This window comes from Mesoplodon densirostris, chromosome 10 (assembly GCF_025265405.1).
Source record: "Mesoplodon densirostris isolate mMesDen1 chromosome 10, mMesDen1 primary haplotype, whole genome shotgun sequence".
Classification (NCBI taxonomy): domain Eukaryota; kingdom Metazoa; phylum Chordata; class Mammalia; order Artiodactyla; family Ziphiidae; genus Mesoplodon; species Mesoplodon densirostris.
The window spans coordinates 103,248,852-103,259,710 of record NC_082670.1 but is presented as its reverse complement, the minus strand read 5'-3'; the positions used below and the strand labels follow the sequence as shown (position 1 = coordinate 103,259,710).

General features: G+C 55.6%; 1 protein-coding gene across 1 annotated transcript; it reads left to right on the top strand.

Moving 5' to 3' along the window:
- The first annotated feature begins 5,063 nt into the window (after positions 1-5,063).
- Positions 5,064-9,120, top strand: GHRL (ghrelin and obestatin prepropeptide). The gene is made up of 4 exons (XM_060111506.1): positions 5,064-5,171; positions 5,392-5,508; positions 8,413-8,521; positions 9,071-9,120. The coding sequence occupies exons 1-4, from the start codon at positions 5,064-5,066 to the stop codon at positions 9,118-9,120; spliced, it is 384 nt and encodes a 127-aa protein (XP_059967489.1).
- The last annotated feature ends 1,739 nt before the right edge of the window (positions 9,121-10,859 follow it).

Sequence of the window (10,859 nt, the reverse complement as noted above, 5' to 3'; positions counted from 1 at the left end):
CATACATGGAGAGAGAGTTTATCTTACATATGGCCAATCTGCTGGAAACATTATTTTATAATCAGAAAGGAAGTGCCTGAGATACTTGTTCAGTATCTGAGAAATACAGAGTCTCACACCCCACTACAGACTTACTGGATCAGAATCCGAAGATGAGACATAAAAAAGACTGCTTTCTTACCGCTTCCCCTATGAATCCACTGCAGCCCAGCACAGGCCTACACCCAGCGGTTGAGATTAGATGACCCTACAGGCCTCACCCTGAGATCCTAGGGCTCTTAGCCATCCCTAGACTGCGCCACCTGTAGCGCTGAGAACAGTCTCAGCACAGTGGCTGGCGGGGGTGCGGGGAGTCAAGCTACAGAGTGTGGAGGGGCCAGTATCCATAAGGAACAGGAAAGAGGGACAGGAAATTCTGCCTGGACACGGTAGCATGAGGGCAAGAAGGCATCAACACACCATTCCAGGATTAGAGAGACCTGGGCATATTTTAACGCTGAGGGCAAAAGCTCTTGGAGAGAAAGACTGACGATAGGAGACCAATACTGGGGGCTCCAGCCCCACGATGGCGGGAGAACAGGGAAGCCTCTCTCCCACTGGGAGGGGCTGGGTTTGGAGCAGGAGGGACGAGAGAGCACTGGGCTAAGGGTTGGAAGTTGTAAGAGTGACGCCCGTGATGATCTAGAGCTCATCCAGTGCAGTAGCCGTGAGCCGCAAGTAGCTGCTGAGCTGGAAATGTGTCTGGTCTGAACTGAAACGTGCTGTGAAAATATAATACACAATGGATTCGGAAAATTCAGTAAAAAGAAGACCAGTGCCAAATATCTAAATCATTTATAACACTGATTACATGTCAAATTGATAGTATTGTGAGTATATTACAGTATATTATTAAAATTGATTTTATCGGGGCTTCCCTGGTGGCGCAGTGGTTGAGAGTCCGCCTGCCGATGCAGGGGACACGGGTTCGTGCCCTGGTCCGGGGGGATCCCACATGCCGCGGAGCGGCTGGGCCCGTGAGCCATGGCCGCTGAGCCTCGCGTCCGGAGCCTGTGCTCCGCAACGGGAGAGGCCTCAACAGTGAGAGGCCCGCGTACCAAACACACACAAAAAAAACAGTCATCAAGAAAATTGATATTATCTGTTTCTTTTTGCATTTTGTAATGGGACTCCTAAGGAATTTTTAATGGCATGACTGGCATGATACTTCTAGTGATCGATGCTGTTCTACAAGTTATGGAAGCCACAACAGGGAGAGAAAAATAAGCCCCGCCCAAGAGCCCTATCTATCTCAAAAAAATGAAACCTGTTTCTGTTACCCCAGAATCTGCCTCATTCACACCAAGGTTTGGCCAAATTCACGAAAAAACTCCTTGCTCAGCCGACTACTTAACAGCAGAAACAGAATGACACTGGACAGTGTACACAGTTTGTTCTCAGACACCACTGACATATAGCAAGTAATCTGGTGATGATGCGCCCTTCTCTGTGGATGAAGCTGGGCCCTCAAGGCCCTGCTTTGGGAAGGAAGCCTTCAACCAGCAAGCAATCCAGAGGAAGGTTCAGAGAAGGAGACAGACGGACAGACTGGCCTTGGCGTTCATTATCCACACTGAAACGAGGGGAAACACGTGCTGGGGCAAGTCGGTCCTCCCCACCACGAGGCACGCAGTCCTCCTCAAAGGCCTCTGGGCTCAGGTCTGCGTGCGTCCCCACCCCAGCCTGCACCCCGTCCACAGCTGGAGATGGGCAGCGAGGTACTTTCTGGGTGCCGCCTCCCCCTCCCTCAGTGGCTCCGGCATCCTTCCTTCCTCCCCCAACCAGCCTCCGCCCTGCGCGACGTGCTTCTGCTCCGGAAGGGAACGCAGCAGCCGGCGTGGGTGTTTGCCTGCGGGGTGTTATCTAAGATCAACACTGGCAGCTCCTGTCTCCAGGGCCGGGACTGAAGAGGCCTCACATCTCAGTGGCGCCTGGTCACCATAGTCTGTTTGGGGTTTTGGGGGCGGGGGTCAGGGGGAGCCATGCTCTGAAAAAGCTGCAGACCTTCTCTAGCATCTCCCTACCTGCTCCACCTTCAGCCCTTCTGAGCCCCACAGCCAAGAGGCATCAGCTCAGGTGGCCCCCAAGGGCGAAGGCCTCCAGGTGACACGCTTACACTCTGCTGGGACTGCGGGAGGATTCCGCCCACCCACCCCCACCCCCACCAGTGCACTGCTGGTGAGAAGTTTTCCAGCAGGAGGTACTCAGTCCCCACATTCTACTGAGGGGCTCAGGCCAGCCCCTCCTGGGCACCCACTGTCCCTAGAGTCTCCACAAGGGTCCAGTGCCCCCTGACGACCATCTCAGTCAGGTGGTCATCGGATGACCAGCGTTCTGCTGGCTCCCCTGCCCCATCCCGTCGTGCTCAGGAGCCTGGCTAGGCGTCCGGGCACTGCCACTGAGGGCTGCGTGGCTTTGGGGAAAGTGTGATCCTTCTGGCATTCAGGTTTGCTCCCCGTGAAATAAGGGTGCAGCCTCCCAGGTCTTTAAGGTCGTGTCCTGTCACTCCTCTGCTCAAGAGCCTTCAGTGGCCTCCCTCTTCCAGATGAAGCCCAAACTCCTTGGGCCCCCAGCTTGCAAACTGTGCTTATCCCAACCCCGCAGCTCCTTCTAGGCCTTTTCTTACGACCCGGCCCACTGCCACGCTCCTCCGAGCACCCAGCCTTCTCACTGGGGCCACAAACAGTCTGCACCCACGCCTGCTGTTCCCCTCCGCTCCTGCCCCTCTGCCTGCAGCGGTGCCCTCCCTTCAAAGGCCTGCTCCACTCCCGCCGCCTGCATCATGGAGCCCTTCCTGCCCTCCCAGCCCGAGCCCAGCCACAAGGGAGCTCCTCCTCTGAAACGCTAGAACGTCTACACAGACAAGTCACCGAGCCCTTAGGGGTCACCACCTGGGCATCCTGTGGGATGAGCCGCTGCGGGCACGTAAGGAATCCCCCACGTGGTTGATGCACTCTTCGTCCGCGAACATCTGACGTGGCAAAGGCTGGCCAGGGTACAAAAAACAGTTGTCACCTGCATGGTACTTGACAGGTTATAAAGGATCTCACACCCATCACCCCAGTTAATCCTCAAGACCCTCTGAGAGGCAGCCGTGAGCAGGGGAACGCTCAGTGATCTGCATAAGGCCCATCTGTGTGTGGTCACCTGTGGCAGCACCAGGTCCCGGCTCTCCTGCCCCCAGGGCACTCTGTTCCCTCTCAGAACCTGGCTGGGCGAGGGGAGACAGGCCCGCACATTAAGAAAGACCAAGCTGGGCTTCCCTGGTGGCGCAGTGGTTGAGAGTCCGCCTGCCGATGCAGGGGACACGGGTTCGTGCCCCGGTTCGGGAGGATGCCACATGCCGCGGAGCGGCTGGGCCCGTGAGCCATGGCCGCTGAGCCTGTGCGTCCGGAGCCTGTGCTCCGCAGCGGGAGAGGACACAACAGGGAGAGGCCCGCGTACCGCAAAAAAAAAAAAAAAAAAAAAAAGAAAGACCAAGCTGAGCAGAGCCATCACCCCCACCCAGAAGACAGGATTGGACACTTGCCCCTTATTGTTGCCCTCAGTGTGTATTGGGCTGATTGCATCCCTGAGGGTCCCCTTTACACACTCGTCCACCCCCTGTATTTCTTGGGAATTGAAACTACAGCAGCTATAGACTCAGGTTTGATTGTTTTTTGCAAGGTGGAGCATGTGATTCTACCAAGAGTTACAGAAAAGTAAGACTTTTCTTATTTGCTTGTTTCTTATTACCAAGTGAACATTCATTGACTAAGTACTAAATATAATTCCAAAGAAGAAAAAATTCAATAGCATATGTCCTTCCAGATAGTTGGCTGTCTATATTTGTTGTATTTTTCTGTCTTGTATTTTTTCCATAAAATGGGATCATACTACACATTAAAAAAAAAAAAAAAAAAAAAGGACTGGAGTTCAGCCCCTGTTGGAGATGGTCCCTGCCCTGCTCCCCTGCAGTTTCCTCATCTGAAAAATGGGGCTTCCCTCGGGGACGTGTGAGAGTTCCACGAGCCAGCGTCCCATGTGCTCGGGGCCTGTGGGAGGCAGAGCAGCCTTCCTCATGGAGAGCAGCGAGCGCAGGGGCAGGACAAGCTCCTGAGTTCGACTGAGGATACCTCGTTCTACCCCGGAAGGAAGGGAGTGGCAGAAGGGCCAGTAAGCCAAGGCCGCAGAGCAGCAAAGCCAGACCAGACCCAGGGCCACTCTCCTCCCTCCCGCCTAAACCAGGGCCAGGCACACTTGCGGAGAGGAGCAGCAGATGGCCACCTCACGTGGCTGTCCCAGGCCACCCAGCCATCTCTCAGGGCGTTTGCCCACCGCTGTTGATTTCTACCCTGAGGACAACGTGCGCATTTTTAGTTCCCAAGGAATGTCAATCAGCCCCCGGATACTGGGCTGCCCTGAGGTGGGGCTGCTGGTTTAAAACAAACACAGGCTGCCTATATAATGACCAGACGGCCACCAGGCACCATCTCCACCAGGAATCCCAGGTAGGCACCCTGGCGACTCTCTTGTGTGTGGGCGGGTCTGTTTATGGGTTAATTCACCTCCACTACCGGGCATCCGCAGGCCCATCTGAACTCAGGGAGGTCGCACGACCTGGGGCAGCCTGGTTGCTCAGAGCTGGGCTTGGGAGCCGCCCCAGTGCCCCCATGTCTCCTGGGACCTTGCCAGTTCAGCTTCCTCAAACATGCTTGAGAAACTTGGCACAAGGTCCTCGGAGCCTGGGATAAAGGACATGGGGAGTCCCACTGCCAAGCATCCTGCCCCCAGATGAACAGCTTTGGAAAAGAGCACACACATCCTTCCATAGCTCCTACCGGGGGGAGGCGGGCAGAGGGCGCTAAGAGCCGCTCTACTCAGCAATCATGGCCCCAGGTCCAGGGCAGAGCCCTTCAGCCTGTCTGCTGGGCTCAGAGGCACAGGGAGGGAAGCGGGGGGAAAAGAGGGGATGGAATGGGAGGCGCATGCTGCCCAGAGACGCTCTCTCTTCCAGGCCCATCTGTCCCCAGCCAGCCGAGGTCATGCCCTCCCCAGGGACCGTCTGCAGCCTGCTGCTCTTCAGTGTGCTCTGGGTGGACTTGGCCATGGCAGGCTCCAGCTTCCTGAGCCCCGAACACCAGAAAGTGCAGGTGAGACGTCCCCCCACGAGCCCTGCATTCTGACTGGGGAATCCCATTGCAGTCCTGCCATGAGCTGCGTGACCTGGGCAGTGGCTCACCCTCTCTGCGCTTCAGCCTTCTTCTCCCAGAGCACAAAGCACTCTGGTTTTGACCGTGGGCCCACACCTCACTCTGCTTCTGCAAGGACAGGGGGGCTTAGGGCCCTAAGGAGAATACCTCCTCTTTCCAGCAGAGAAAGGAATCCAAGAAGCCGTCAGCCAAACTGAAGCCCCGGGCCCTGGAAGGCTGGCTTGACACAGAAGTCAGCAGTCAGGCGGAAGGCGCAGGGGACGAGCTGGAAATCCAGGTGGGTCCCTCTGCAGTTTTATGCTTTCAGCAGCGGAGGGGGTGGGGCGGGGGAGGGCGTGGAGAGGCGGCCATCCACAGGGACTCACCAGCCACTCAAGGAATATTAAATAGAACAAAAACAGTGGACTCTGCACCACTAGGCCCTGGTGAGATCGGCTTTGCCGATCAACAGGCAAACGTCTAAGCAACTTTGCTGTACTAGGATGAGCCTCAAGCAGAGGGGAGAGGGGGCGCCAGCAGATGCCAGGTGATCTCAGAGGGGAGCCAGCAAATAGACACTCGGGAAGAAAGAGCTGGTCACAGACTGGAGGCGTTTCCTGCAGAAAACTTTCTGATTGACTTAGGGGCCCCTCAGACCTTACCTTATCCAATCTTAACAGGCGGCGGCCTGGACAGGTGAGCGACGAGCCCAGCTCTCACCAAACCCCACCTGTAGATGAGGATGGGGCTCATCAGGCTTGCTTGAGCTTTGATGAATAGTTCATGGGGCAGGGGAGCCGTTTAGAGAGAAACGGAGGACTAGGAGAGAGAAAGCATGAAGGCGTTTTAGTTACCCCTGTCGAGCAGCTGCGGTCTGGGGAATGGCTCTGACAAGAGTTTAGGTGAGGACAGATACCCGCACGCAGGGAAACCAGAATCCCCGTAACTACTGTTAGTAACTGCGGTCTCCCTTTCCGGCTGCTTTACCCCCCTGCTTCGCCTTTAACCTCTACAACCACCTGTGAGGTCAGTGGGGCTGGTTTCTGTGCCCTCATTTAGAGATGAGGAACCGAGGTTCACCCAAGGGAGCTCACTGGGCCGAGGGGCCACAGCCTGCATGGGGAAGAGGTGGGACCCACAGTCCGGGGGACTCCAATCCCCAAGCCCTGTGTCCCCATCACCGGTCTGGCAGAGAGCGAGCAGGTGGCCCAGGAAGTCTCCTCTGCCCTGCCTCGGCCTCCCTCCACCTACCCCCAGCCTCTCCTCCCCTCAGGGGTCCAATCCCCAGCCCTCGCCCTCTGACCCTCGCCAGGCGCCTCCTCGGCCACGTGTGAGACCCCACCCGCCACGTTCCCACTCATCAGCCTGCAAATCCTTAGACTAAAACCAGGGAACTTTCCCGGTGAGAGTGCCAGGTCCAGTGGGGCCAGAGACGCCCTATGTTAGCCCAGGCGGGGAAGAGGTTCCAGTGGCTGATGACTCACGGCTGGATGTTTCCAGTTTCCACAGAGCAAACGGCAGGCCCTGCCTCCACTAGAACCAGGAGTCTGAAATGTCAGAGGTGGTGAGACGCCAGAGGCAGGTGGGAGGCCTTTGACACAGGCCGCAGAGCTCAGGCTGTGCCCCCCGAACCCCTCCAGGGCTGGGGTCCCACCTCAGTCATCCCAGGCCCCTACACTCCCTCCAAAAGTTTTCCTGAAATCAATCAAGTTTCACAGCTGGAAGCTTTCAAGACCAAGTTCCACCCATCCCCCACTGACCACATGAGACACTAAGGAGCCTTTTCAAGTCGCTGGAAGCCGCTCCCCTATCCAACAGCCGCTGTGCCTCCCGTCAGTTGCCCGTCACCGGTTCCAGGGTGCAAACCAGCCCAGCTGGGCCCCAGCTTCGTGCTCGTGGTGCTGCAAAGTCGGCTGGGGTCATCCAACCACCCGCAACAGCCACAAGGGTGGAGAGGAAATGAATATTTACTGAAGGGAAGGAACAGAGGGGCCTCGGTTCCCCCCAAATCACTCATATTATCTCCACCCGCTCTACCTTCACGGTGAAGAGGGGCAGGTAAATTTTAAAAAGGGGACCAACAGATATCTGTTGTTTTAATAACATCTCTGAGCATCTCAGAGCATCTCTGCTCATCTGTGAAATGGGAGCAACAGTGGCTCCTGCCCAGAGGGAAAGGGGCTCAGCCTGGGCCTGACCAGGGCAAGGGCTGCACGCAGGGTAGGGCAGAGGCTCTGGGGCTCAAAGAGGCTCTAGGGCTGGTGGACTCAGGCCTGCAGTCTGGCCCTTGCCTCCACCTCCCTCTGTGGCCCCAGGCAAGTCGGGGCCTCAGCTCCTTCATCTGAAAAATGCGGCTGACATGTCCTGTCTGGAGGGCAAGGAGGCAGGAGGACCAAGGACCGAGGGCTCCCTTTCAGCCCCAAGATCCCTGCATCAACTCATCCAGGATCTCACTGACCAACAGGGCCAGGAACCCAGGCAGTTTACTGGATGAACGGAGCTAAAGATAGTCTCCGCTCCCCAGGTGAGAAACGATGATGTGGCCGAAAACAGAGCTCCTTCCTATTCACCCAAAACTGAGCTCCAGTAAATCATCTTATAGGCTGCCGAGAAAATAGGGGAAATGGGGTGCTCTCCCTTTAGAAGGGACGAGATGGAGGCACAGAAAGAAGAACAAACTTGACTCAGAGCATCATTCTAGGAAAAGGTCAGCTTCTTGTCCAACTTCGTACAAAACAAGGAGAGGCCTTTGCAAATGAGAGGAAGACCACCTGGGAAGGGAGGAAGGTGGGGGGCAGAGACCGTCCCCCAGGCTAGTGCTGTGTACACCAGGGAGAACCCTGCTCCCCAGATCACCCTGCCAGGGCCTGAAGCTCTACCACTGGCCATTCAACCTTATGTCTTCCTAAGCTGCAAGGAGCGGCGAAACTTGATCTAGGGGACTTCACAGCTTTTATCAGTAACCTTCTCAGAGGTAAGGAAAGAGGGTACAAGGCAAGCCTCCTAAAGATGGTGCGGACAGTAAGACTAGGCCTGGGCAGGAGAGTAACCTGGCTGAGCTGTCCCCTCAGTGGTGCCTGCTGGACCCCAGGCCCCCTCTCTCCCTCTCCTGAGAGCCCAGGGCCTCCACTGGGATGGGGGCGGGGGGGGGCGGGGCAGGCACAGGAGGGTGTGACCTCTGACAATTCCTGGGTCCTCCTAGTTCAGCGCCCCCTTTGACGTTGGGATCAAGTTGTCAGGGGCTCAGTCCCACCAGCACGGCCAGACCCTGGGGAAGTTTCTTCAGGATGTCCTTGGGGAAGACGCCAGCGGTAAGTCCTTTCTCCAGTTTCCTCGGAGTCCCAATGTGAGTCCGCCTATGGGTGACAAAACAGAAGTTTTCTTCCCCATCTTCGCCTCTCAAAAGAGCTTCTAATTCCTCTTTCCCAAACACAGCCATCCCTCAGTACCTGCGGGGGATTGGTTCCAGGGCCCCCAGCTTTTAGGGGATGTGCCCAAATCACACGGTCCATATTCTGAGGCCAGCGCTCCCCCCATTACAACACACCACCTCCGTCACCTTGTGGAAGAAAAGCCAACTTTGACGGCACTGGCAGAATAGCGGACACAGCACTACTTTTTTGGTGGTTCTGTTTTGTTTTTGTTTTTTTTTGGCTGTACTGCACGGTGTGCGGGGATCTTAGTTCCCTAACCAGGGATCGAACCCATGCCCCCCGCAGTGGAAGCATGGAGTCTTAACCACTGGACCACCAGGGAAGTCCCAGACACAGCACTTTGACTTGACCTCTTGCTTTTCAGAAACCCCAGCCCACAAGTGACCAGCCCTGAGTCTAGCCACCTCTCCGTTTTCCCACCCTCAGAGGCACTCACCTGGCTTCCAGAACGCTTCCGAGACCACCCCCAGCTCTGAGGGGTACCAGCCTAGGAGGTGAATAAATGCTCAAACTGGATGGTGAAGGTTCAAAATGTTTATTTCACGAAAGAGGAAAAGTTCACATTTCACTGAAAAACACCCCCTGCCCCATTCTTGGTCTATGGTCAAAGGGAAGAGAAAAGAAGAACATGTAGCAACGAGGTGTCAATGCTTAGAAAACCAAATTAGACCCATTTCTACAAGCAGATAAGGCTACTGGGGGAATGGAGGTAGGGGAGAGGAGGTGGACAGAAAGGGGGAAGGAGGGGCGAGACAGGAGAAAAACGAGAAGACAAAGTTCCTTTAAATATCAGAGCTTCCTGATGCAAAGTTGCACTGAGAGCTTATTAACAACCAGCAAGGCCTGTGTGGACAGGAAAACTTCAGGTGACACTATCAGAGCCAATAGCCATTGCACTGAGATCCATGGGCAGAAAAGGATGCTGGGAATGTGAGAGCCTGAGTTTGAAGTTGGACTGAGTGGGCCGCTAACAATGGCTAGAGCCACTGCTGGACACGGCTGACCTAACTCCTCCTCCTTCCTCCTCGTCCACTGAAAAGACCTGGCACAGCAGACACCACCTCATGTGGCCAAGGCTGGCCATTACCTTGATTTGGGACACCAGGTTGATGTCCAAAAACACTCCCAACTCCAGCTCACAGCTGAAGTGAGCCTTGGTCCTTAAGTTCCACAACTGAATTCCAGTGAAGACCCAGTCTTCCTGGGAGGAATGTCACTTATCAGTCACTTGCTCTTTGGTATAAACACGTGAACTGACTTGAGAGCTAGTGACGATGGATGCGTGATCACAAGGGAAGGAGCACCGCCCACCCCGACAGGTGCACACCCATCGGAAACACGCAGGATGCCCCTCTGCGAAGCTGGGGTAACATCCATATTCTGGAGAAACCTCTGTCACAAAGGGCTCCCTCTAGGAGCCAAGTATCTTCTCGAGTGAAATTCTGGCCACCTGGCACTCAAGGCACAGCCCTACAGCACTAACCACTGATCACACTAAGTGGGCATCCCGAAACACCACCACCATGCCTCACACCATGTGTGAGGAGCCACACATGGTCCATGGAATGTCACATGATCAGAGACCCGCTTAGAAATGCAGTCTCAGGCCCCGCCCTGCCCTAGTAGATCAGGATCTGCATTTTAAAAAGACCCCCAGGCGCATATATGAAGTGGCTTAGGGGTCCTATTCAGGCAGCAGAGCCAGGTCGGCCCACCTGGCTTAGAGCAGGTGTGGACTCTTATATAACTTAAGAAAATGCAGACTTGGCCACGGGGCCCTCAACAAAACTGAGAGCGCATGAAAAAGCTGTCCTGTTCCCTCTTTCACTTATCTCCCCCCCCAACTCTCTAAGCCCCAGCTCTGCGGTCAACTCCATACCCATGCATTGGGCACACAACACACACACACACTCTTCCATCTCTCGGGGAACCACACACCTGACTATCTGGCCGCACAGTGACGTAGCTCACGGAGCCCTTGCTTCTGAAAGCATCTGCCTCTAAGTGGTAATCACACTTTGAAAGGCATTATCCCCACTAGAGGAATCTAAGGTATTGGAGAGCAGGTGCACTACGTGGGTGGAGGGAGAGAGGAAGCAGAAGTCCGCCTCCAGTGAGCCAGCCACTCGCTCTGATGCAGAGACCCACACGCAGGCCTGGAGCTGAGGCACGTCCCAGCTCTAAAGCTTAGTAGGGGTGCAACGCTGATCATTAC